At 53.7% G+C, this 27304-nt stretch overlaps 1 protein-coding gene across 3 annotated transcripts in view; it reads right to left on the bottom strand.

Annotated features, from left to right (window-relative positions):
* Nucleotides 1-27304, bottom strand: part of SEPTIN5 (septin 5) — a 50356-nt gene that overhangs the window by 13142 nt on the left and 9910 nt on the right. The window contains exon 1 of one of the 3 annotated variants that reach the window (XM_013945533.2): nucleotides 5274-5402. The exons of 1 other annotated variant lie outside the window; for it this stretch is intronic. In XM_013945533.2, the coding sequence (XP_013800987.1) occupies nucleotides 5274-5363 (90 nt within the window). In that variant the 5' untranslated portion in view covers nucleotides 5364-5402. Of the gene's footprint in view, nucleotides 1-5144; nucleotides 5165-5273; nucleotides 5403-27304 lie in introns of those variants that run through there. One more of the 3 variants, XM_067306833.1, reaches the window with a different exon arrangement.

The following is a 27304-nucleotide window of genomic DNA, read 5'->3' as shown; positions in this document are numbered from 1 at the left end:
AGTGGCTGCAAACCCCAGAGCACTACCTACCGCCGGGTCCTGGAGAGAGCTCCCTTCTACTGAGCGCTCTCTTAGCCCATAAAACACACAGCCCACAACCATGGCATGTGCTCTGCACCAGTGCACTAACTGCGTGCAAGGACTAACACACACACCAGCGGGTTTCACACAGCACGGCACACACGCTGCAGCTAGGAGCAGACACCTCCTGTGCCGAACACAGCTGGCTGCGGCCCGGGGCGCACACCCTGCTCGCGCAGAGCACGCCCCGAGAGGCGAACACAGCTCAAGCCCGGGATTCAAGCATGGAGACAAACAGCTCAGAAGTAGCAGTCACCCCAGCCTGGGGATGTTAGCTGGAGCCTTTCCACCCCCACTCTCAGGGCTAATGTTGGCTTTAAGAGGTAACAGTTCTCCTGCGCTCTAGGGAAGAGCGAATTTGCAGACCTGCCCCAGCTATTGCCTTCTAGCTCGGCTCAGTGCATGGTCCTGTGCTCGCAGCTCAGGGGCCGGAGGAACGGTTGACTGCGTAGCCCAGCTCCTCCATCCGGGCAGCCTCCACGAGAGCGCCCTTGGGGTTTCACAGCCCGTCCTCTCCGCGGCAGCACTCTCCCCTCCCTGGGCCACCAAAGTGGCAGTAGCTGAGGACCCTGGCAAACGCTGCCCTTCTCACATACTTTCCAAGTCAGACCCAAGAGGAAGCAGCCATTCACAAATGCCTCAGCTAGAGACATCACAGACTCCGCATTTCAAAATCACTTAAAATGAACATACCCCTGGGATTCACACCACAGACAAATCCATGGAGCCAAGAGTTCCTCAAAATCGGCCCCAGCTCCCAGCCCAGCCACGAATGCTTTCAAGCAGATATGCTGCCCTGTGGCTCTCTAGCGCAGGCCCTCCAGGCATGGCAGAGAAGACACCTGTCCCCCACCAGTAAGTTTAACCGGGTCCTTTCCTGGGGCACCCAGTAACAGAACGCAGCCAGCTAACTGGTGTGTCTAGCTTCAGGCAAGCCAAGTCTCACCCACTTTCCATATCACAAGTGGGCAAGTGCAACCCCAGAGCAGGCTCTCCACAGCTCCTGGCCTGCATGCCCGCAGGTGTGGATGTCCTCAGCTGGGCACCCTGCAAAGCGGCAGCGGGACGGGTGCCAGGCAGGACATGAAGCCCTCTTCTCCCAACTTGTGGCCACTCTTGGAGCTGCTCGCTCAGACAGGGCAGACATGGCTGACAGGCACTGGGGGCCAAAGACTCTGTTCTTTAGCATCGTCACTGACTTCTAGACATTTAGGCTTGGTTTGGGTCTCTGACTTGCTCCAACAGACAGAGCGACCATGGGCTCCGGTGCCCCTCACCTCAGCCCTTTGCTAACACAGCTGAGCAATACTGCTTCACCACCCCACGGCTCAGAAAGGCAGGAGGGGGCAGAGCAAAGGAAATCAGAGAGAAGCGGAGAGAAGTAGAGTGCCCAAACCACTCCCTTTCATCGATGGCTCTAATGGCAGAGCTAAAAGGCTTTGGCATCCAAAAGCAGGGGTGCAGCCAGCAGCAGCGACCCCACAATGAAAAGCAACAGCAGCGCCAGGTTAGCTGCCCCAGTGGGTGCCAGAGGACGGCAGAATGGAGGCGCTGTCACTGCGAGGGGATTTTACTCATTTCTCCCTGCGCTCAGCTCCCCTGGATTGCGAAGCTGTACCTCCTTGGGGACAACCATCTACTGCCTCCCGAAAGGCTCAGTGTAGTGAGAACACCTGCGGAAGATCTGGCGAGGAGTCAGTGACTGGCAGAGTCCGCGGGAGCAGCCCCAGCGTGTGAAACTACACACTGACCAACTTCCCATCAGGGCCAGGCAGGCATACTCCGATTTGTCAACGTCTAGCTGCTTCCTGGACAGTAGTTTCTCAAGGTTAGCACAGCTGAGATAAGGAAATAGTTTTAGCAGAGTTAAGGGGCCCTTAGAATACGACGAGACAAGTCCTGCCTGGGCATCCAACCCAGGCATCCGACCTGTGCCTCCAGCAGCCTCCCATCAGCAACCCCTCCGCACGGTTCCTGGGGCTCCCCGCGCAATTTGGAGTGCAAGTCCTTTAATAAATCTATCCTGTTTAACCCCTTATGAACCTTGACTGTCTCTCTCCACTGGTATCCGACCTTCTCTTGCTCACCTTGCGGTCACACTCAGCAAAGGGTAAACATGAGGTGTGCAAAGCAGGGTGAGGAATGTGGTAACAACAAGATCCAGACAACAAGATAAAAAGGACCTCTTCCATTCTGGGTCTACTCGGTACCAGGGCTGCTTTCTAGCTGCTCTGCTTGCCAGTGAAACATAACCCTAAATAAAACCAAAGCTCCCACGTAACAACCCATGACCCACAGCACAAAAAGCAGTGCTGTTCAGTGACTGCCACAAATGTGCGACCTCCTTCCCCATTTGCTTCTGACACTGCAAAGCTTGGCTCAAGAGCAGGAAAGAGATCTGCACGGATCTTTACCAAGTTTTGGAAAAGCAACAATTGCCTGCTCTCTCCAGTGACTCTACATGTGAGACAGTACTAATAATACACTAATAAAACCATAGCTGAGGTTCATTCAGCATGCTTTTCTGTTTTTTCCTCATTTGTTTGTTTTTTAAACTAGATGACTAAAGGCTGACAATGGAGATACTGATCTGTGGTGTAACTCAGCTTACTTGAGCCAAGCATAACTGGCCAAACCTGATCCCTTGTTTCTATTCAGGCCAATCAAGAAAGTTTGGATTTGCTGCAAGCCTGGTTGCTTCCCCACAGCTTGGTGAGATCAGGACACGTCACTGTATATGTGTAAACCCTGGCTGGTGCAGGTTGCTGCCCTTTATCCATAGCTGGTGGTTGCTTCCCTTGCACGAAGGAAAGGAGGGCTGAGTGCGAGGTCAAGCAGAGAGCTCCCCTCCCGCAGCGGGAGGCAGCCAGAACCACAAGGGCAAGAGCCCCATCTCCAGCCCTGCCTCCACGGCCGGCCTTGGCGCCCACTGCATCCCCTGGGAGCCGGCGTCCGCGTGTCTGGCGAGGAGGAAGGCCAGAGAAGCAGGGGAAATTGCGCAGGGGGATGCCCTCCTTTCAACGGCCCTCCTCCTGAGCAGCAGCAGCAGCCCGGTCCTTTCATGGCTTGGACACGCGCACAGGTTTTACGCTCCTGCAGCTGGGCTGCTCGACTCAGTGCCCAACAGGAGACAGCCTGTCCTGGCAAGGACAGGGCTGGGGCGGCTATTACCAAGTGCAGGACGGGGCCCGGACCCTGCCTTCACCAGGGACAGCCCAAATCCACCACTCCTCGTCTCAGCATTGAGACACCCAGCCTGTGCTCCCATCCTGGCTATGTTGGGGCACGGCGACAGGCACGCTCACCCTGGCTGCAGCCACCGGAGCCGCTGAGGAGCCCAAGGAACCTCCTGAGCCTGGTGTTCGCCTCGCTTGAAGCTCTCCATCATTCACCGTCTTCCTCAGGACCCACAGGGAGGGATGGGAGGGTTGGTGGAAGAAGGCAGGTGCCTCTCTGACTTGTGAAAAGAAAGCTAACTTCCTCCTAAATATGCAGGGCCAGACTTGGGTTGCTGGAGGCATCGCAGCCCCCCCTCTCCTGACCCTTGTGAGCCAGCTCCCATCAAGCTGCCACGGCCGGGACAGCCGGTGGCTGATGGTGCTCCTGTCACCAGTGCCAGCTGTCAGCAAGGGGCCCGGCGAGCTGCGCCTGGGTGCGCTGGTGCGTGCGGCCCCTCTCCCCACCACCGTCGCCTCTGCACTGCCTTTGTGTGCCCTGCTGGAGCCCGCTTGTGTGCCCGGGGACGTGGCCACAGACCGTGCTGGGGGCCACCAAGGGAGGCAGCCGACCTCGGGGGCCCTGCTGTCAACCAGAGCTCCCCAAGCCAAGCAGGACACCTGCTCTGCTCTCTCCCATGGCACACGGTCTCCGGCCATCGCAGCAACATGCCGGCTCCTCCCGTCCTCCGCAGCCTGGCCAAGGCAGCCAGGGCACCCTGGCAGCAGGCAACGCTCTCCCTAGCAGCTCACGCCAAGGGCCAAGGCACTGACGGGTTCAGGCCCTGTTCCTAACCAGGGTATAGACACCGGGGACCTGTGCTGCACGGAGGAGAAGCCCTCGCAGTACAGCAGGGCTCCCAGGGTGCCTGTACCCCCATGGTGGAGTCCAAGGCACGCGGCGCAGCCTCCATCGCTCCTGCTTTCCCAGTTCCCTCCCCACTGCCCCTTCTTCACATGCTGTTCAAATTGATCCAGGCCTGCTGCCATTTCACCATTTATCCTGGGCATAAACGGGGCCTTGCTGAGTGTATTCAAAAGGGCAAAAATTAAACACCATGGGGACACAGAAAATTCAAAGAACGGCCCCTATCCCAGGTCTGCAGCAAACCGCAAAAATGATGGAGCTTTTGCTGGGATGCTGGTGCCCTGACCTACACCTAGGGCCCCAAATATGTTTCCCACATCCACTCCCCTTTCTCTGAGCATACAAACAGCACAACGCCCCCACGCCTGCCAGCTGCAGCCATTTGGTGGGTTGCAGCGTCCTCTAATTGCTCAGGGCCCTCTAATTGCTGCAGACTCCAGAGCAACCAGCCAGCTCCCTCCCAGGCCGCCCTTCCTCCAGCCGTTCCCCTCCGGCCAGGCAAGGCCGCCACATCCGCATCCGCACGCCCCAGCGCAGCCTGTCCCCAGGGGAGAGGCAGACCCTTTGCTTGCTTTCATTTCCAGAAAGCCACATCAGTTCATGACACAAAGAGCCCCTGGGGCATCTCCCCACGGCCAGCTGCCCCTCGGGCCCCGGGGCAGAGCACGGGAGCATCAGCAAAACCACTCGCCCCCCAGGATTTGCTGCAGCAGAAAGAAAAACAGCTAGGAAAACACAAATTTAACATGCTAATACAAACCAGACTGCGTTCGGGTGCGCACGCAGCACTAGCTCCTGCCCTGAGCCCCCCCGCAAGCACACACATTCAGACCAAGGAATCACTGCATGAAATAACCGCACAAAAACATGTCACACGCCCCCCAGCTGTCCGATCCTGCCCACCCCCCGCCTGCGGGGGCTGCTCCCCTCCCCGCATTGCCCCCTCGGGTCCTTTCTGCCCCCTGCCGTCTCCCCCTTACCAGCTCCCTTCCGCTCCTCTGCTCCCCCGAGGTCTCATCCCGCGCTGCGCGTGTCTGCTCGGGCACCATTCTCCCCCCCCCGTCCCCGCTGCTCCCCAGCTCACACCGTGCTATAAATACACCCTGTACCTTCAGCTTGCCTGGGTGGCTTCGCTGTGCCTGCGTCCGGGGAGAAAGCAGCTTCTCCACTAGCCGCTCCTGAATAATGATCGAATCCATAACCGCGGCCGGCGGGACGGACAGCCACCGCGGGCCAAGAAAAAAAAATCCAGCCCATGTGTTCCCTCCCAGCCTTGGCTAAATCCATGCGGCAGCCCCCCCGCCCACGCATGCACACGCACGCAGGGCTGCGCGGCTCGGCGGCCGAAAGCGGCGAGCAGCAGAGGCGAGCGGGCTCCCACGGCAGCTGCCCGGGATTTCCTGCCTCCGCCTGCGCTGCGGGTGGAGCCTGCCCGCAAGGGCAGCACCAAAGCCGCCGCCGCCGCCGCCGCCGGCCAGAGCCCGCGGCTCCCTCCCGCCAGGGTCCTGCGGGGAGGTCTTGCGCTGACGGGATGCGCTCCGCGCTCCGCGCCCGACTCCTTTTGGGCCTGTTTGGCTGGAGGATTTCTCAGCCAGCCTGACTGACGCAGCCAAGACAAAGCTTTGCTGCGAGGAAGCCTGCGCTTGGCAGAGCGCGCTGCTTCTGCCTGCCTGTCCAAAGGTCTAGCGGGTTCAAAAAGCTCCCAAAAAGCTGGGTCCAAACTTAACCCCCAGACTATAATCCTGGCTGATGTGGATCCGCCTGCCCGTGGCGCAGCTCTGTCTCTACTGTCCTGCACAGGCTCTTTTGGAGCCTCATCTCCAGAGCCACTTGGACTAGGCAGCTGATGTATTCTGGACCTTATGGCAGTTCTTTGATGAAAGCCTTTTTGATTTTGATGAAAACATTCATGAAAGTCCAAAATAAAGAAGCATTTGTGTATTTGTCAAGTGTAAGCATCCAGCCCAGCAAGAGCTTGGCATTAACATAAAAATCATTTAAATTTCACATTTGGGATGCTTATAAAACCTGCTTTCCAGCTTTTCTATGCAGCCATAAAAACCGAAAACTAATTCATATGAAACAAAGAAAAGCTGATAATCTCATATAATCACACAATTCTAGAAGCTGGGGGTTTAATATCTTGGCACATACAATAAAGTCATAAGAGATGGCAACATCGGCAGTGCTAGAGGAACCTACAACTGGCCACGCGGGTTCCCATGCAGGCTCCTGCCTGTGTGCAGGAAGGACACAGGTTCCCCGCTACACTCCTGCCTCTCCCCCAGACACATCTCCAGCTGCAGCTATAAGAACCGCAGGTCTCTTGGAGCAACTCAAGAGACCACCTAACCAGCGGGCCTGCCCTGGTGACCCTCAGGGCTGCAAGTCAGGGCCTCCCCTGTGCACCTCATACATGACCGATACAGGCTTCTGCTATAAAGCAGCAAGTTTCCGAGAGATCTCCAGAGGCCTGAAGTTTGGGAGCAGCTGTGAGAGTGGAGAGGTGTTAGAAACCAGACTTTTATATGTACCATATGCTAAAAAAAGAGAGAGGGAAAACGGAAAAAGCAAGAACAACAGTGCTGGACCTATGCTGCCATCCTCGAAGCCGAGGGAAGGCGATCACAGAAGTCATAGGTTCCTAGTGACTGATAAAAACAAGAGTGAGGAGAGCTGGGAAACATTCCCAGGGCAGGAAAACTCTCTCCATATGGCAGCTGCCGTATCACAGGCACGAGGCCCTTTTCCAAACCACCCTGCCCTGCCAGTAGCATCCTGAAATTATACCCATTAGGTTTTGCTCCCATTCATCTCTGGGCTTAACAGCCAAGTAGGAGGCCTAGACGATGCCTCCCAGGCACAGCAGGGACTTACCACCTCTCAGAACATGGCCTGCAGAGCATCATTCAAGGGATTATCTTTGGATACTCATAAGCAATCAGAAGGCACAAGCAACTTGAACACCATGGTCACACACGCCCCAAGAACACTGTGCAGCAAACCTACAGCTGTGAGGGATTGTCCGAGTCCATGGCAGTGACAGGCGCAGGAGGAGGAAGGTCTGCGCATCTTTCTGTCCCTTGTATGGCTGCTCTTCTCCTGGTTGCAGCATTACTCCATTCCTCAGGGAGCTGATAACCCTTAGAGCATCCTCCTAGCTCAGTGGTAGGTCAGGGCATGTTCCTGATGCTGTTTTTTGCTCCTAGATTCACAATATCTAATCCCTGCTTCCCTGACTGGAGGACTTCACAACTGGGGTCTGCAGCTTGTACTGACTGAGAGCAATAAAGGTACCATGCTGTCTGTGTTGGGCCACAAGGGCAATGGCTTGGGGCACGCAGGAGATGCATCAAAACATACTTGAGATAACACAGAGATTTCACCAACCCTTCCATACTATAAACCACAATAGCTGCAACCAAACCCTCCCTACCCTCCACAAATTTTCACAGCTTGGTAAACCCTTGTCAGAAGACCACAGGCCACATAGCCACGAACCACAAGCATCTGCCTGGGCATGGGGAGACATGCTGTGTCCACATGAGCCCACTGCAACAAATCAGAGCATTTTTCTGGGTTGGGATCACAGATGAAGTCAACAACAATTTGGTTGCAGCAAAACCACCGTGTTGTTCATGGCCCCAGAAGCCATGCTGACAGTGCAGACAGGAACAAGGAGCTACTGTCTCTTGAGTGCGTTGAGCTCGCGCACATCATACACGGCTCTCGGGATGGGCAGCCAGAGAGGAATTCCAGCTAGGAGGCCACGCCTGGGAATGCAGAGAGCAGATTAGGAAAAGAAACCGAGAAGTGTAGGTCTTGGCTACAGAGAGCCTCCTCGCACTGCGTGGCCAATGCTACAGCTTAAGGAGAGCGTCAGTTGGTCACAGACTCAGCCTCCTGCGCGCCTCCTAGAGGGGCTCCTCTCAGAACAAGGAGCTAGAGGAGCTTATCTTGGCTTCTTTTCTTGCCAGAGACACCAAACCAGAAATGATGGACCAAGGAGAGGACATGTTTGTGCCACTCAGATGTGCTGCATGACACACGCTGAGCCGTTGGCTCAGGTAGGTCCATGTGCCAACTTTCCAAAGGCAGCCAAATCAAACCTTATTTTGCCTCTGTCCTTTCTGATTACACCCCTCCCTTTCCACATAGGAGCTGAAAATGCCCAGAGTAAATCCTGGCCTGTTCCTGCAACAAGAAATCTAATGTACAACATCTTAACAGAGGAAAAGTAGTGCAGAAGACATCTCACACGCTGTGTACAGCAGAGCTCAGCAGGGAAACACGTCTTGGCCCTTTCAAGATCCAGAGCAAAACCAAACTGTTTTCTTCCCTTGGCTCGTGGGCCATGTGCACCTCTAACCTCCTCGCTAGTCGCATGCTAGCAGCAGCTCAGACCAGACCAGGTCTGGTCCACATTCTGGACCAGAATCCAGGTCTATGACTGCCAGACCAGAGCAATGGCCACAGCCCCATCCTGCCGGGCACACGGCAAGGGAAAGGCAGCTGCGCAGTGCGCCCAGCTGATCCCTTGTCATGGACCAGCTCTTCCTTGTCAAATGGTGACAGGAAAAAAGACAAAAAAAAAAAAAAAAAAAAGAATCAGCATTGCGGGCACAGCCCATCCCCTCAGCGTTCCCGTCGCCTTCGGCAGCTGCTCTCTAACAAAGGAGCCAGCACAGCGCCGAAGCACGTCCCCCAGCGCCCCTGCAAACCGCGCACCCACCCTTCCGCAGCGCCTCTCTCCTTTGCGCGCCAGAAGCCTGCTCCGGGTGCGCGCGGCCCAGAGAGCTGGCTCTCCAGGGCGGGGGGATGCAGCGCGTGCGGGCAGAGCTGCAGCTATGGCGCAGGAGTGATGGGGGACGTCCTACTTTTCCCTTTGTTAAAGGCAATTTCTAGTCTGCAGCGCTGAAGATGGGCTCTGAGAAGAAGAGAGAAAACACATTATTTGGTCTTTTTAGATGTAAACCCAAAAAAGGCAAAATTCACCAGCGGGCAGCTGGCCGGAGCACAGAAATGCTCCTGAGAGCAGCAGGTCCATGCTGCAGGGGCAGGCGGCAGCAACGCCGCGCACTGCGTGCCACTAGCCCCGGAGCAAAGAGGAAGGCAGCGGCGCTTCCCCCGTGGCGCTGAGCAGAGGCAGGCGCAGGGCTGCGCTATCACACAGCCGTCGGAGCTGGAAGCGATACACCCATTAAAGAAAAACACACAGCGTTTAGGATCCAGCAGCAGCGATGGGCAGCGACCAGCCCCGCAAAGCGCAGCACTGTGGGTAGAGGCGCCTGCAAACGTAAGCAGCAGGGAGAGGAAGCAACGTGAGGATGCGCGAGGAGAGAATAGCACAGATCAGACATGGGGGTGGGGGCAGGGAGAGGAAATTCTGGCCTTGGCTAAATTTACACAGTCCCGGCTGGGCTCCAGCCACAACAACCAGAGCCCTGCACGCCTTCCTCCCGGCAGCCCTGAGCTCCCATCATTTCACCTCGGCAACCTTCAAGCTAGGCCTTTTGCATTACCCGTCGTGTAACCGAGCGGACCAGCCCTTGCTGAGCTGCCCAGATGCGGCACAGTTTGGGGGTCACTGCACTGACACAGCTCTGACATCCGTCAGATGGGTACAGACACGTCTTGCGGCCTCTCAGCAACATGCCGTCAATGCCGACAGCGATGTCAGCCCACTGCGAGCCACACTCAACTCCTCTGCTCTGCTGCTAGGAAGAGCAGCGATAAACAGAAAGGGAGCTAAAGCCAGAAGCTTGGGCAAGAAGAGCTCTCTCCCCACCCCAACTGGAGCACCCAGGGAAAGGGGAGCCAGGGGAAGCATCAGGGTGCAAGGAGACAGGGCCTCCACCAGTTCAGAGGAGAGGTGCAGAGGAGGGAGTGGGGGGTCGGTTCTGACTGAGAGCGGAGCCATGCACAAAGCACGGTGAAGAAAGGACCCTGGTCTTTACTCCGCAAGACTTTCCCTATGAGGTGCTACGGCCTAAAGACTGCTGTCCTCAGGCTTCACACTCAGTGTGCATCATGGAAGGAAAATCCTCCGCCACTACAGCCTTGAGAAGCATGAGCATCACGGAGCCAGGCAATACATCCCTTTGGGGGATGCACATGGCTCGATCTGGCTTGTGCAGAGGACTGTGAAGCCCTGGATATCTATGCCTCCGGAAGGTCACCGCAGTCATGTCATGACAGCATTTATGTTTTTTCCTCTGAAGCAGACAAAGCTATTTTCAGAATTCCCCACAGAAGGGAAATTCAATTCCTGCCTGCTTTCTACCAAGATGGGAAGGACAGCTCCAGAGAAGCTGTTTGTTCAAGTCAAATAGGAGCAGCATTAAGCAGTAAACCTGATATTGGGCAAGGAGAACCGTCCTCAGCCAGGACCAGGACAATGGAGGCTGAAGAAGCTGTAGGCACCTTCCCTGCAGGCAAGCAGTTGGCAACCTCTACTGCTCAGGTCCTACCTTCTCCTCTCGCTTCCTGCTCTCCCACTGCATGGACTCTCAGTGCTAACTTTGGACAAATAAATCTCAAGGGTGTCACAAGGTCTGGACTCTTGCCGGTATGTCACCGGGAGAGCAGCACACTCACCTTGAAGTTCCTGCTTGAGCTGAGAGAAAATCCCTTGTTGATCTAAACCCTGATGATCAATTTAGCCTTGAACATGTGAGCAAGGCTCGTAAGCCATATGGTTTCTGCCAGTGGTTACTGGGAGTGTCAGAGCCCTGACATTAGCCAGGCTTCACCCTGTGATGCTCATCAAAAGCAAGAAACCAGACCAGTACTGCAGAAATCGCAAAGCAGGGATTAACATGCTGTATGTACAGTGCCACAAGCACCATCAACACAACAATCAAATCTCCTGTCTTCTTTTCTATTTACCTCACAGGTCAAGCTTTAATTTCCACTCAAGGATCACGGCTGTTTGTCATATAATCCCTCCAGAAACCCATCAAATTGCATTTTAAAGGTATTCAGGCTCCCTGCATCCACTTGAAGTATCTCACACTCCCCAAGAGGCAGTGTGTGAGTCACCAGGTGCCTCCACTTCCAGCTCTGAAAAAGGACTCATGATCATAAATTGCCTCCCACTTGTTCAAACTTGTGAATCCCTCTGCAGCAAGTTCCCAGCTCTTGTCACACCCAGCTCCTCTGTTCATCATTTGGGGTAATTTGTAAAATATAACAAATTGAACAGATGTGGAGCTGGCTGGAACTCTTCCACGAAACAGTTGCTCTTTTCTCATCAGGAGCACAGGAGAAGCCACTTCCAAACAGACCCTCCCTGGTGCGGTACCAACATACTCCACGCGAGGGAGAAGCCGGCCTGCAGAAGCCCGGGTGCCGCTGGGGTGACGGCGCTGGGCCTGCCGGTGCAGCTGGCTCTAACAGGGAGCTCCCGCAACGGCTCTCCCTGACCAGGGGGCACACAGAAATCAAACTGCAGATCAACCCTGCAACCCTCATTCCCTCAGCCTCACGTAGGGTCGCAGAAACCGGCCTCTCTGATTGCCACTGCATTCAAAATCTTAGCAAAGGACAGAGGTTTCCAAACTCCATCTGTTCAGACAGGAGGAGAAACCAGGCTGCGTGGGAAAGCCTGCAGCAGTCTCACAGCACTACCACGGCTCATCTTTCCCTCCGTGTCTTACATCAGCTCTGCAGCACAAATCAGGATTAAGTAGATTCCTTCCCTCTAATCTCAAATTTACAGCCAGGAAAACCAAAGAGACCGGGCACAGCCCTGCCAGCACTGGAAAGCCAGGAATAGGCACATTTAGGAGAAAAACAGGTACACATTGTCCCATGGCACAGAAGTTGGCTGGGCTGGGAGCCCTCTGGAGAGGGAGGGTGGAAAACAACAGTGATTTATCCTCAGAAATGAAAGGGGCACTGCTTCTCCAGCTTTCAGATTCTCCCTCCAAATGACAAGAGCATCAGCAGTTCTGGAAACACTTGATGCATATTAACATATACGAACAAAAGGCTGGGGACAGGAGCCGACAGAAGGTCCACCTTAAAATTATAGGTAGTGGTCCCAATCCTGCGATCCTTACTCACCGAGTAGTCCCATTGAAATAGAGACGACTGCTCACGTGAGTAAGGGATGCGGGATCAGGCCTGTCTACCAAAAAGGCTGAATCCTGAACTGGAGAGGACATCAGGGCCCCTGAGCATTGCGAGACACTCACACCTGGCCGAGTGGAGGCTATCCCGAGGGCATCACTGGGGAAGACAGTCCAGGCTGGGGTACCACACCTGCAAACAGTGCACCCAGCACAGACTGCGGAGAGCAGGCACTGCACAAACAAGGCTGGAAAAGGGACCCAAGCATGAATGATCCTGTTTCATCCCTAACATGCCCATCTTGCAGATACTTCCAGTGCTGCAAAGAGATCTTTTTAACCATGCTGTCCTCCCAGCAGGCTCCTGAAAACAGTATTTGGACAACACAAGCCAACTGTCTTGGGAAAGTTCCCGGCTCCTGTCTGGGGCTCCCAGCTACAATTAACATAACTTTAGGAGTAGCTGATGCCCACAGGAGAGAACAAGCCTACTCTTAGCTCACTACATCATTAATTCCATTAGCAAAGGGAAAAAAGGCAGTGATTTAAAGTAACCTTCAATTCTGGGAGGCAACAGGCAAGGAGAAGCCCAGTCCCAGCCTGTGTGAGGAATAACCCCCAAAGCTCTGCAGAGCACATCCTCCAAGGACAGCCTGCAGCTGCCCATCGTAAGGGAAGAGAGGCACCTTCTCCTTCCCAGGGGTCTCCTGCAGGTGTCCCTCCAGCATCCCTCCCTCCGCCATGAGTAAGGAGCCTGCCAAGGAAGCACCAGACGTTACCCTTCTCCCCACACCCCTCAAGACAGCCCCGCACAGCTCTGCCCGCTCTCCAACGCCCCGGGGCACGACCCAGCTGTGCCGCTGCAAAGCGGTGCCCTCGCAGCGCAGCGCCGCGCCAGGCTAACACGGCTACCTGGTTTTCAGGCTGATCTGGCTCACTGCAGCTCTGCACTTGACCATCTGCCCTCCCCGAGGGGACCCCCGGGAGCCCTGTTCCCAGCACCACCACCTGACCAGCCTGCACCAGCCTTGCTGCCCACACCAATCTGCCCAGCCGGGGCCCTGCGTCAGGACCAGCCTTCGTCTGCGCAGATGGGTAATTAGGTTCCCTCTCCGTTTCCTGTTTCCTCTTGATGGTTTCGCTGCCTGGCAGCACCCCTGCAGCCCTGCGTGATCCAGCAGCATTAGTCAGAGGGGAATTCTGCTCCTGTCCTCCCCGAACATTGCTCTCGCTTCGACATAAACAGCAGAGAACTGCAGGGGCTGTTTCAACAGTTTGAGCATTTTGTGGTGGAAGCATTTGTCCTTTCCAGTCTGGCAAACACCAGTTTCCCTCCCACACCTACTACCCTGCCCCATCTCTTCTGAGTAGCACAGAAAGTGAGTGTGATGTTGTGGGCAATTAGCAGCAATAAACTCATCAGCAGAAATAAGCAATCAGCTAAACTGGGGCTGGAGCACACCTCAATTTATGAGCAGTGGCGCAAGCCATTCCTTGCAGGTGGGGCCTACAAAAAGCACACCTGTTTACCAGCAGCAGTGTGAGATGCTCTCGCAAAAGGATCATAACACGCTCTCCTGGAGGAAAAAAAAAATTGGGTAAGACACAGAGCAACCACGAGATCTGGGGAATACAACACAGAGCTGTCTCTCAGTGCTCCCAGAGAAGGGAAGGAGTGCAAGCCCAGATGAAGTATTCACAGAGACCCCAACTGTGCAAACAGGACGTCTGTCCTTCTCCTCTGCCACCAAGCAGCAGCTCTCTGGGAAGCAAAGCTGGTCCCAGGAGCCCTGACCCTTGTAAAAGCATCCCCAGGACCTGCAGAGATGCACAAGACACTATTTCCACCTCAGGGAGGACATCAGCAGAGGACCCAGCCTGCGAGGATTTACTGCTGCTCCACAGATCCCCCTTCACCAGAGACCTACAGACTGAGCTTTTCAGAGATGATCTGTCATTTCTGGCCTTTTGCACCCTATAACATACTGTGTTCTCCAACATAAACTGCCTGGTGCTACCCGTCTGCTCCCTGGCCTGCTCAGGGCAACGCTGGCCTGTGGCAGTCTCCAGAGCCCCTGCTGCGGGTCTCAGCCCTTCGAGACATCCTACTGAGAGACCTTCAGCAGCTCTGTGTCACTGCCCACACTGCTCTGTTCTACTCTCTACCCGGCTGCAATGCCAAACTGCTGCCTGCCCTACAGAGAGGGCTCCGAGGGGACTTTCGAAAGATTTCAGGAGCTTGCTGCTGACTTTCTCCTCCAAGATCTGCGCCAGCACGTTACTGGTTAACTGCCAAATGCTGGGTCTAGCAGTGCACAGCTGTGCTGCTGGCAGGCCAGGAAGCCTGAGACACCGCAGCCATGGAGAGACCGGTGCATCTTCCACCAGTCATGGGCCTGGCCAGGTTTCTCTGGGCCTGGTACACCATGCACGTCAATGACCATGTTGGATAGAAACTGCTGCTGCATGGCAGCAGTGTTGTGTGGTGTTTCCGAATGACGTCGCAGCATCACGTCAGCCAGCTGCCCCAATCCCAGCTGAAGGGAGCAGGTCCCCAGGACAGCGGCGCTGTGGGCCACTGATGGCACTGGCCAGGCAAATACAAAGCCTGGCGACTTGCTGCACGAAGAGAAGAGAAGAGAGAAGGGCTGCAAGGCAGCAAATGGCTGAGATAGTTCCACACATCAAAGACCAAAGCGTCAAGATTTTAACAGCCCAAGATTCATGCAGCTCAACCCAATAGACAAAGCTGGAGAACTGGATTTTTCTGTTGCTTGTTTGACATCTGTGGCTATGTGGCCATCCAGCATTTACACTGGCTCCATGTATCCTACCAGAACAAACACCGAGGCGATGGCTGGGGAAGATGCTTCAGAATAATCAAAAAGGTAATCAGAAGATGCTCTCCAATGCTCTTCTCTCTCCTCCTCCCCCATCTACTTGCTCCAGCAAGTGCTGAGTCTGGTTACATCTCTGCTGCATGCATCACCACCTCTCTGCACCCTGTGGCATGACTGTGGATTTGCATTTTGTTAAATGCTGTGATGATGGGAGAAAACGTCAAGTCACTGAAAATATAAATCAAATTGTGCTGTCTGTCAAAGGGAATTTAAGCAAAGCTTCTTCCAAGCTTAAGAGTAACAGCACTCAGCAGTTACTGACTTATCAGAGCTGCTGACCAGTAAGGAAAGAGTAAAAAGTGTTAGCCTGAGTTTGTAGCAAAACAGAGGGAAGAGACCTTCTTGGATGGAGAAGCAGCTAGCTCAGAGTCTTAGAAGAGACTGTTGGGTACCAGAGAGCTATCCAGGCCCTTCTGTAGCGCAGCTGCATATTCAAAGGTCTGCAGCTCATAGTAAGGATGCCCATATGGATTATTTACTGAGACCAATGGACACTAACAGGTCCCCTGATGGCTCTGTGGTACCCAAATGAACCAACCCGATCTCTGCTGCTCAGCATCACACAACAGGTCACCCAGCAGCCCAGCCAGGAGACGCAGTCACGCAACAGCCAACAGCTCCGTGCACTCGGTTCAGTCCTGTCCTCCAGGGCCCTCCCAAGCATGGGGGAGGTCACTTTTCAGTCCAAGACAGGTATGTACAGGAGGTGCTACACTCTCCAGAGGGTCAAGTGAGCTATAGGACCACCACCCTCCTCCACAAGCCCTGCTCTGGTGTGGGATGCTAGGAGGCCACATGGAAGCAGACAGGGCTTTGGTGAGGAAGGCCTTGTTTGGATGTGAGATATTGCTGATTCCTGACCCCATGCTTCTTCCTCAGCCTGCCCAAACTGTGCCCTCAGCCCAGTGAGGACGTGCTGCCAAGCTGTCTCGGAGCAGGAGCAGGGTGGGCATCAGAGGCCACCCTGCCTGAGGCTGTTACAGGAAACTCAGGCGAGGGAAGTACCTCTGCTTGCCAAGGTGGGAGGTCAGCTCAACTGTCGGGTTGCCTGCAACAGAGAGGTGATAACAGCACCCCAATGGAAAGTCGTGAGCCAGCAAGCCCTGCCAGCGCAGGAGCCTTGGCATGCTTCTGTCCAGCCCCAAACTTCATTAGCAGTTTTGCAGCAGTGAGATTCTTACCAACCGCTGAGATGACGCCATCTGTTTCCATTTACGTGCTGGCTCACAGGAGCAGCTACAGAGCAAAGGGCTCTGGAGAGACTTTGTTCTCCCGAGCACATGGGGACTGAACAGCCAGCCGGTTGTGACAGACTTGGTCTCAATTCGCTCTCCCCAGAGCAACCTAGTACCTCCCCTCTGTGCAAAGTACACACCTGGGAGGCATGACAGCACTCCCAGTTTGGTTTTGCTTTCAAGCTCTTTCATACATCCACCCACAGGACACTTGCCCATGGGCATAGAGAACGTGCTCCGGCAGACAGCACAACTGCACCGAATTACTCACTGATCTGCAGGGCACCACAGCAGAGGGGGATTTCTTCAAACCATTCCCACATCATTTGGGTCTGCCTTCTACAAAACCAAAAAGAATCTGCCACTGATGAGCCAGGATCCCCAAATTAAAAGCTACCAGACCCTCTCCCTTTCTGCATCAGGGTCCTTCAGAGTTCACACTGTGCAGAGCCATCTTTATCTGGACTCCTTTTTCATGTATTCATTTTTACACACAGTACTTGGGGCAACCATGTATCCACTCCCCCAAGAAGGGGGAAGACGTACCAGTGGCGTCTGCACCACTAGCCAGCACGAAAGCACAGAGCACACAAGGCAGATAAAAACGGCAGCATGTGGCACTGGAACCTCTAGGCTGTTTCTGAAAACTGTAGCAGCAAGAAGCAAGGGAGAAAAATGGGGGACACTGTTTGTGGGGAGGGTTAAGGAAATTATCAGCTCTATCTGGCATCTGAACTGCAGGAGGACTCTGCCTCCTCATTTTACCAGTTACACTTGCTTCAAGAGGGAAACCAGTTCTCTTGCTCAACAGGAGATTTCATGCTTTGAAACAAGTTGCTCAATTCTTGATGATTTGGGTTCAGTAACTACACTTTCCCTGTGGTTGCTGCTTCCTCTTTGAGTGAACAGGATGTTTTTCAAGGCCAGGAAAGAGCTTATGCTCTTCTAAACCTGCCCTCCCAGGCCCTACAATTCCCCTCAGTGATTCCTTCCTTTGGAAGAGCTGGAGATCCCTTCACAGGCAAGATTTTTCTGACAGTCAGGCCTACAGATCATCTCCCTTTCCCCATCTACAACCCTGCTTTGCCTCCAGATCTTCCCCCTATCCATGCAATTTCTGCATCCAGTGGTTATCAGCACATTGACTGTGGGTGGAGGCTCACTGATAAATGAGAAAGACTCTGGATTAGGATGAATGTTTAGGACTAGCCAAAAATGGCAAGTCTGTACTGGCTGCTGTCCTGACAAAAGACAGGAGCATTGGGAAATTCCCAGTGCCACAGAAAGGAGACGCCTGTTCAAGGAAACGTCTGGACCTTTTGAAGCACGCATCCAGAGAAGCGTCTCTGAGGAGAGCTCCTTCATTAAAAACCAGCAGCTCTCTGAGCAAAGCTGTAAGGCAAAGACATGCGTAGATCTGGGAGTGTCTGCGATCAGCTGGCAGTCATGGCAGAGTGCAGCAGAACATGCATTAAGCTCTTCCTTCCTTCCCAACAAAGTCTTCATATAGCCTTGCTTGGAGGCAGCTCAAAGAGTAGAAGTTCTGTTGAACAGAGTCTTCCTGGAAGACAGGGCTCTTCGGTCAGAAAGAAGGAATGTTGGGAGATACCACAAACAAAATGCAGCAGGAACAGCAAACCATGATTCTGCAGTAAAAGCAAGTAGCTGGACACAACTGCCACAAAATAAAAACCTGGAGCATACTACATGACTTCAGGGAGGGGATCCTTCCCAACATGATCTTGTCTTACTGCCTCAACGCCATTGCCAGGTTCTCAGCCCACAGGTAGGCTGGCAGATCCCACCACCAAACGCATGGGTCTGGACAAGGGCAGCTTTGAATCTTCTGGCAGGCACCTCCTGCAGACACAGCCATCCTAGCTGAGCTCTCTGCACTAAGCTGCACCCAGTGATGGCAGAGAAGCCAGGGGAGAGAGGAACTCCAGGGGACAGACCGCAGTCCATCCTCAAGAGCCAGGAAGGACCATTCCCCAAAGCTTACCCTCCTGTGCTGTATCTAGTGTAACATCGCAAGCACAGGAGCTTCCCTCACTTCTCTATCATGACTGCTTTGCTGTCACATATTGCCAAGCAATCCCACTCAGCCCCATTCTGCTGAACTCTTCCCAAGAGATGCTTCTCTTCAAAGACTCAGATGTAGTGACATTTCCATCCTGGTCCACTACAGCCCTGTCCCAGTCACCCTGGAGCTGCTCCTGGACGTTATGTGTTGCAAGGAACGCACACAGCCCATACATGCACAGCTTCAGGGCCACACATGGCACAAAGCAACCGGGCTGCCAAATGCCACAGCAGCCAGAACAGGACTTGAGAGGCCAGGAGAGTCCTGCCTCCTGCAGCTACTCAGCCCACCAGGCAGAGAGATGCTTGGGCAAACAGGACCTGCTGCAAAGACCACCCACAGCGATGGCAGAGCTGGTGAGCATGCCACCAGGCTGCTGGTCAGCCCCAAATGGGGGGGCTGCACAGCACGGCAGGGCTGGGCACAGAGCCCAGCATTAGCACCCCAGCTCCAGAGCTGACAAACTTCCCACTGAAGGCACTGCCGGGTACAAAGGCTGATTTGTTCCTGACACGAGACCTACCCAGGCTGCCGCCCGGACACATCTTCTTTATTGTGCCCTACTGACACTGGCGACAGGCAGGGCTCTGGGCTCAATGGCTCCTTTCTGGGATGCTGCTGGAGCTCGAACACAGGAGACCACAGATGGCAGGGGACTGCCAAGGGCCTGAGCCCTGCCAAGCAGCGAGCGTTGGCACTGCGCGTCCTTCAACACTGACAGCAGGCTAAGCTTCCCTCGGCGCCCCACTGACCCAAGCCCCTTCTCAGGACATGGCAGAGCTCCTGTGCCACTCAGCCAGCCACGCTTACCTGCCACTGCACTCCCATGTCACTGGCAGAGTTGTGGGATGCTGAGCAGAGGGGACAAAGAGGACATTTTAGTGCACAACCCCTGCTTATCCACGCGCTTTCAGATTACTCCATCACATACAGGCACAGAGCCAGGCCTGAGGGAGGAAAACATGTCTGTAAACTCTCATCCTCACAGTGACACAGTTGTGTGATGGGATCTGTTCCCAGTCCCTGCTCCTGGTGCAACAGGGAAGAAAGGCAGGAGGGTGAAGTCTTGCTGGATCCCAAGAAGGGTTAAATTCCCTCCCACCACTGCTGGATAGGGAAAGTTTATCTCCAGACAGAAGTCTTGATACAACCTGGGACAAGGCCAAGAGAAGAGCAAATTCCCCCAGTGAAGTTATCCCCACTCCCAGAGCTGCCTGCCCAGCTACAGGGAGTTTCTGCCATAGCCACACAGCCACAGGAGCACTAGAAAAGACTCCTTTTATATTCCCAGCAATAGCCTGCCACAGCCCAGCACCCCTTCAGCTTGAGCTCCAGCCAGAAGACTAGGCTCAGGGGAAGTGGCTGAACTCCCCCAAAGAGCTTGCAAGACGGCGCTTGGAGGCTGTTTTTACTGGAGCACATGCTCATTTATTGAAGCTCAGAGCTCCATGCGCTTGGCAGACCAGCTCCAGCAGCCAGGGTGGAGCTGGGCTCGCTGGACACTGGCACATGCAAGGACTCCATGGCCCAACTGCGCAAGAGTAAATCTTAGCCATTTCAGAGGAGCAGACATCAAGGGAGAAGGAGGAAGGGCCCTTTGCCTGTCAGGAAGGAAGGTTCTCTGTTACTTTCTGCAAGCTGCGGCTGTCTGCGCTGTCCTGGTCCTGGAGCTGTTACTCCCACCCTACGCCCCAGGTCCTTAGCGCTCCCATTTTCACATCTCCACTCCTAGAAAGCAACGCTTCTTGGAGGGCTCTGATCCCCCTTTCTTGGGATCCACAGGGCCCTGAGATGTTAAGATCCCAGCAGGAACTCTTCCATCCCTCCATACACATACCTCAGCACCTTCCTGGGCTTGGGCACCAAACCCAGATAGCACTGAGCAATTCTTCCAGCCGGGCACAGCTCAGCACCCTGCACGATAGTGCCTAATCTTCCATCCATGGAAATGGCTGCACTATCTAACATTTCTAGAAAGGCCTCTTGTCTTTTTTTTGGACTCTGCTCTGTCTTCTCTTCCTTGCCACTCACTTCACTCCCCACAGCATTTAGAAAGGTGAGAACAGAATGATATCAAACCCAACAGCAGTGCCCACTTCCCACTACACTTACTTAGCCTGACCGCGTGGCTGCACGGTGCTGCCTGTCAGTCACTAGGCCCGGGCTGGGGAGCACCGTGCCACAGGCCAGCACCCAGCTACGCTCCCTTCCTCAAGCAGACGCAAGGGGATGTTTCACAGTGCTAGCGCTCTTCAGCAGGGCCATTCCCCCTGCCAGCACCAAAGGCTCCACATCATACCCCCTGCAGGGCTAGAAACCCTTGCGAGGGCAGCAGAAACAGCTCAGGGCAGCTCAGATGTTGCCAAAAAGCCCCAAATACCAGCAACTAGGGCAAGATGTCAGGAAGTCGCAGGACTGTAGCTGAGTCTCGCCAAAACCCAGTTGGGAGAGCCAGGGACAGGCAGACTGTGAGAGGCCTCAGGGCGAGATCCTACCTCGTACATGCCAGGACTGCCCCACTGAGTAGCAAGCACCAGACTCTGCCCACCACCTCAGCTCTCGCCTGCATCATTCAAAGAGCAGCAAAAGCTGTGACTGAAGTGCTAAACACTGCTCCAACTTGGAGCTGGAGACAGATGAGGTCATCTCCAGTCTGAAATCACTTCCGTTCCCAAGCCACTCGCAAGACTGTGCCACACATTAAAAAGCGCGGGATGGGTGGGGAGGGAAACCCAAACCGACAGAGCATGTTCCCCATTAAGAGCTCAACACTTCATCAATCTCTGCCTCCCCATCAGCTGCCATCCGAATGCGCCACCCTCCCTCCCTCCTTCCCCTGCAAGGGCAAACCTGGTAGGAGCTGCTCTGAGCTAATAACAGAGTACGGCACAAGTTGCACGGGCCCATGCTTGACCCCCAGCTCCCCAAATCCAAACAAAGCAGAGCAGTGGGGAGAAATCGCAGTTTGGTGCTGTCAGACTAGCTCAGCCAGACTGCTCCACCTTGTGCCCAGCTCCAACTGGTGGCCCTCAAACACCTGCATTGCAGCAGCGCAGCTCTCTTTCTCCCCATGCACATAGTGTTTGAAACAATTTGCACTGGCCACTAACCCCATCCACACAGCACCGAGCACAAACACCACAGCCCTGTGGCCTCTCTAGCACAGCCACGTTCTCCAGCGTCTGTGCACAGAGCATGCCGCCAAACCTGACCTCAGAACAGGTCTGTGCTGTGAACGTGGGGGGCGATCAACTCGCCTGTGGTCACAGCACAGGCTTTAAGAGCCACCAGCAGCTGAGAATGTAACACAGGTTGTAAAACTACCATAGGCCTCTGGACAGTCAGTGGTGGTGATCTGTGCTGCTGTCAGGACTGCAGTGAAGGACGGCACCCATGCGAGCTGGGCCACCACCACTGGCCAAGATGGCAGCAGGATCTGCTCCACACATGCAGATCAGGCAGTACTTACTTAACCCAACACCACGGGAACCAGACTGAGCAAGGAGAATAGAAATTCAGGTCACCAGCACAAGGGAGTCCTGAGGAAAATAGCCTTGCAAAGGCCACACTTGGCCAGGAGAAGCCAGACTGACAGCTTAGTGGCATCATTTTAAAAATACACTGACCACAGATGAATCAATGTCTCATTCCTGGAAGCATTAAACTGACCACAGTGTCCAACAGTGTCTCAAGTAGTAACGGTCAAGATACATCACTGCCACACAGTTCCCTCCTGCATGGCCATGGATTTTTCCCCTCACCCCAGATTTTGCTCTAAGAAAAAAAGCCATCGAGGCTTTGCCTGTCTCTTCCAGAATTCCCAGTCACTCATTGCAGCGGCAACCACCATGTGTATGGGGCTGTTTTGTGCGAAAACACAGCTGCTGCAATCCACGTGCTGCTCAGACCCCAACCCAACTGCTGCCCATGCATGGAAATGCACATGGCCTGGCCTCAAACACATGCCAGAGCAGTGCTTGGCCAAAGCAACTGCGGGCACAGCACCTTCTCAGGTACTAGACTAATGGGAGACAACAAATGTGATGGTTAGAGAAGCAAGGGACGGAACGAGCTTGTGCACATAGCTATGGATCACGTATGTGCATATTCCTAGGACTTCCTACCCACAGAGGAAAGACTAGAACTCAGGACCATTTGAGTTGCCAGCCTGGAGCTGGTTTCTCTGACTCAGAGAGCAACCCATGGGCTGAACAGCAGGAAAAGTACAGCGTGACTGCTTCTCCCAAAGAGGACTGTTTCCCAGCCTCTCTCCAGAAGCTAACCCTGGATGCCAGGTACAACTGGTCAAAACCACAATGAAAGTGAGAGCTTTCTCCCTGGTGGGCTTCAGCCCTTCTAGAAGCAGGGGTACCAGAGAAAGAAGCCCCTCTTTTACATCCTGGCTCCGGTCACAGAGACCCAAGCTGGACTCGAGCCCCGGCTCGAGTCCTCAAGGGTCCTGGCTGGAAGGTGTTCAAAAAAATGTGCTCTTCTCCCCGCACCCAGACACCCTGGGAAGCCCAGAGCCCTCTTCTGCCCCAGGCAACCCACCAACACTTTACAGGAGACCCTCCGCTTCCTATAAGCTTCCCAAGTTCCCAGTGCTCAGCTGCTCCCTGTGTGCAGGAATGAGCAGCCATTTTATCCTCCAAACCACTGTACAGGCGTAATCCTGCACGTGAGGGCAGACATTCCCTAACGCTCCCACAAAGCCTTTATATATGCAGGTTGTTCAGTCATTCAGACTGGAGGCAAAAGCTTTGCTCAGCGCAGCTTAATAAGAATCAGGCTGTACCATGTTTGAGGAACTCACAGAAAAGATGCAGGTAAACACACCCTGTATTTTCCAAAACTACAGGCTGGAAAGGTCCACTGAGGGTCTGTTGAACATTTTGGACAGCAGGATCTGAGCATGTGGAAGAGATGCTATGAACTCATTAGTATTTTAAGAGTCACAGAAAGACATTAACCTACTTCCAGAAAAATCTCTCTTCCCAGGCAAGCCAGGCTTGCTCTAGGCACAGGAATCCCACAGACGTAACGCCGTCCATGCCCTGACAGAGCTAGGGATGACGAAGGTTGTATTTTTCTTTTCCAGTAATACTTAGATTTAACTATACAAACTGTTCCCTTTGGGGGAGATCCTATTTCACTGTTTATGCAGGAGCCTTTGAGTTGGATTTTAAAGGTGAAAGCGCCCGTTCCCAAACTGCAGGGAGCCCAGTCAATACAGATGTCCTTGCTGCAGCAAAGCAGGTGCTTCGCTGCACTTCATAAGTACTTTGCCTCGCTACCCTTGATGTCACATGCACATCTAGAAAAGGCAGGGCCAAGGAGGAGATCAACCAGGCAAAGAAGTCCACAATCATCAACACTGCAAAACGCAAGAGATATGCAATAGCAAAGGCTGCGTGAGATTTTAGTCCCGTGGCAAGTCTAGGAGAAGCAGAAACAGGCATGCAGGACGCAGAAGCATCCAGCCTTGGGGTCAGGCACTGCAGCCCAGTGAGCGGATTGCAGCCAGCCCCACGTTCCCCCGGGAGCATATCCCCACCTGCGAGGCGCTGAACCAACCGGAGCACAGGGACAGCCAAGTCCCGAAGGGCTTGCAATCAGAAGTACACAAGAAAACTGGCAGGCACCAGATCAGTCGGAAAGCTGCACAGCTAGTGTGATAAATAGTGACTACCCACTAGCTACTGGCTGCCAAGTATGCACAGGAAGGGTTTAAGGAAGAGTTTGGAGGAGGATAAAGAGGACAGTTTGCAAAAGAAACAAGGTGGGAGGAGACGTAAGAACACTAATTCACAACAAATAATCTCCTCCAAGCAAGGTCCCTAACAAAGATCATTGTAAAAGTTTCAGTCCCCCCAAAAGAGACCAAGACGTGACCGTTCACTGAGATGGGCCTGTCCCTCCAGGCATGCCATGGCGCTGAGGAGAGAAGACGCCAGGAGCTCTCGGCATCGGCACCGCATCCTGCTGCAACAACACTAACCACGGCCTTCGCACAGCCCTTCTGTTCAGACCAGCTGAGCTCCCTCTCCCCCGGCCACCAAGGTGCCCAGTGGGCCTGGAGCTAGCGCTGGGACCAGCTCTGCGCCGACAGCCCACCTCCAGCACAGAAACCGTCTTGGGAAAGATTTACACAGGCGTCAGAAGAAAAAAAAAAGCAGTCTTTCGCAAGCAGCACAACAGAGCCACACAAAATAAGCTTCCCTCCTCCAGACGTATGGACTCTGGTGGGGAGGAGACGGGACATGATCCCTTCAAAGCCAGTTTCGCAGAGTTTCTGTTTCTACGGCCCTTGATGACTTCTGAGACAAGGATGAAAGGGCCATTCAGAGCTGCTTTGGACCTACCTCCTGCAGTATTTTCCTAGCTGTTTTCCTCCACCAACTCCTTTCCTGGACATAATCCATGGACCACAGCACATGAAAGGCAACTGTGAGCCTGGCACCAGGTGTATGAACTCCTCGGCAGCAGCTTGCTCACGGGAGATGGTGAGACCTCACGCCGCACAGCATTTCAAATCAGCGAGAGCAGCCGTGGCAGAGAGTGGGGGCAGGCTCCCTGCCCAGGACGAGATTTGTAAGAACATGGGGTGCTCAACTCCTCTCAATTTCAAAGCACCTAGGTGCTTTCATCCCTATTTAAAAACAAAACAAAAAAAGCTGGCCTTAAATTTGTATTATTGTAAATCAACTGCCTGAAAGATTTGCCTTTAAAATGACTATATTCCACAACGGCCTTTGTGGAAAAGCTGATGTTTCATCTATTGTCCTTCATCTCTACAACATCACCGCAGGCCAGATGAACGCATCAGCTCCTTGGTCAATCCAGAACAGGCCAACAATCTCGGCGGCACAGCAAGCATGATTGCTTCATTCGGGGCATGGACAGCCCCCAGTTCTGGGCTGGCATGATGCCTAACTGCAGGGCTGCAACCCAGGGGAGGGCTTCATAGCTACTGTCAGCACACAGACACCTAAGAACACTGCCTTCGTGCTCCAAGGCCCTGTTGTGCTTGGCACTAGGAGCAAGAACATCAGAGCTGCTTTATGATCCTCCCATAAAGGCACGGGCCTTGCAACCCAACCTGCCATTTTGGCAAATTTCACCAGTGATAATTCAATATAAAGTAACACAGCCAGACCAGACAAGCCAGTTTGACCAGGACAGACCTGGAATAGTGGGATCATCCTGACAAATCTGAGGGATGGTATTTTTTCCCCAGAGTGAGAGAGGGATTTGTCCCTCTCCTTGTCCAAAAAAGTCACAGCCTTCAGAGTGAACATCTGTTCTTTGCAGACAATATTACTGTGACACTGGTCTTATTGCTATTTCAGTCTTCATTTCCACTATAATTTAAAGCTTATCCAGAGTCATCAATACAATCTCTACTTGCCCTGTAGCAAAATGTTAACAGTGACACATTAATACAGTCCTGCTCTGAAGGAATAGTTAATTGTAAATTCCTCATTCTCATGGGTTTCTTTTAGCAGCATTGCTGATCTCATTCTTTTCTTTCTGGGCTTTACTTGAAAATAACAAGCTTTGGAAAGTACTTGAGGGGTAAGAAGGGAGATGTTAATGGAGCAGGTACTGGAAATGTCACTTTTGAAATGATTCTAATGGATTTCTGGAAGTCAGAGAAATGAAACTGGATTAAAGAAGATATTAGACAAGACAGAAAATCATTTGACTGTAAATGCTATGGTTGTTGGACACACAAAGCACAGCAACACCCAACATGAGAAAGAACTCGGAAGCAATGTAGTGGAAAAATCGCATTTGCTAAATTGTGCTTTCCTAGGAGGCAACCCGAAAGAAATGGAAACAGCCACATGGGTAAGGAGGAGAGCGGGGCAGGATGAAGCAATGCTCGGTCAGTTAACTGAGAAGCAGCACCCCGCACATACACACACAGCGTAAGCTCCAGCGGCAGCCGCAGCAGCCCAAGAGCTAGCATGTCACTCACAGCCTCTAATGAGAACGGGAGCAAGATCAGATCAGATACCCAGGAACAGGTCTCGGGACCTGCAGTACAGCACAAAGCCAAACCTGAGTATTTTTAAAGAATCCAAGACTAAACATCTCCAAGGAAATCTGAGGACCAAGCATGCAGAATGGAAAGAGATTTTCTTGGGTTTCTAGCCTGGGGTCCAACTCATGAGGCCAAACAGCAGTCTTCTGGGATTTATTTTCCAGGATTTATTCTCCAGTCATGGTCCAGTGTGGGATCTCCCCGCATTGCCCCTCGCAGGCCTGTCGGAAGTGTGCCGCTCCCTCACAGCTGGGCTCTGAACGTCACACTGCACCGGCCAGGCCCAGCAGCACCCTCCAAGCCCCCAGTCCGACCGTGTCCTGCCCCAGAGAGGCGGTTCGGCCCCCGGCACGGCTGCTCCTAGGGCTCTCAGCAGCCTCACATGCCCTCAGGCTGCACAAAACCCGAGCAAACCCCACAGCCTCGGGGAGGGGGGGTAAGAGGGGAGATAAAAATCTGTAGCATGAGGATTTCTAACTTCAGTGCTGTGGACCAGGGCACAGACGAAATAAGTCCGGTTGTGTGCACACACAGTAGCACAGCCCCTCGCCTGTGCACCTCTGAAACACCCTATTCCCACTGTACCTTATTGAATCAGCAGTGTCAGGCCAAACTCACAGCCTGCCTTTCAGAAGCTTTGATGGGACCCTCTTCTGACGTAATTTTGCCAGAAGGGGGAAAACTAATTTTCCCTTTCATACTCCTTTGTAAACCTTTGCCTTAGGAATATGAGGCAAGACCTGCTTTCCTCCACTACAAACTCATGCTGGCTTATTACTGCAGGATGCCAGCCAAGAGGTGGG

Source organism: Apteryx mantelli, chromosome 17 (assembly GCF_036417845.1).
Source record: "Apteryx mantelli isolate bAptMan1 chromosome 17, bAptMan1.hap1, whole genome shotgun sequence".
Taxonomy (NCBI): Eukaryota; Metazoa; Chordata; class Aves; order Apterygiformes; family Apterygidae; genus Apteryx; species Apteryx mantelli.
The sequence above is the reverse complement of the archived record's forward strand: the minus strand, read 5'-3'. Positions and strand labels throughout refer to the sequence as shown.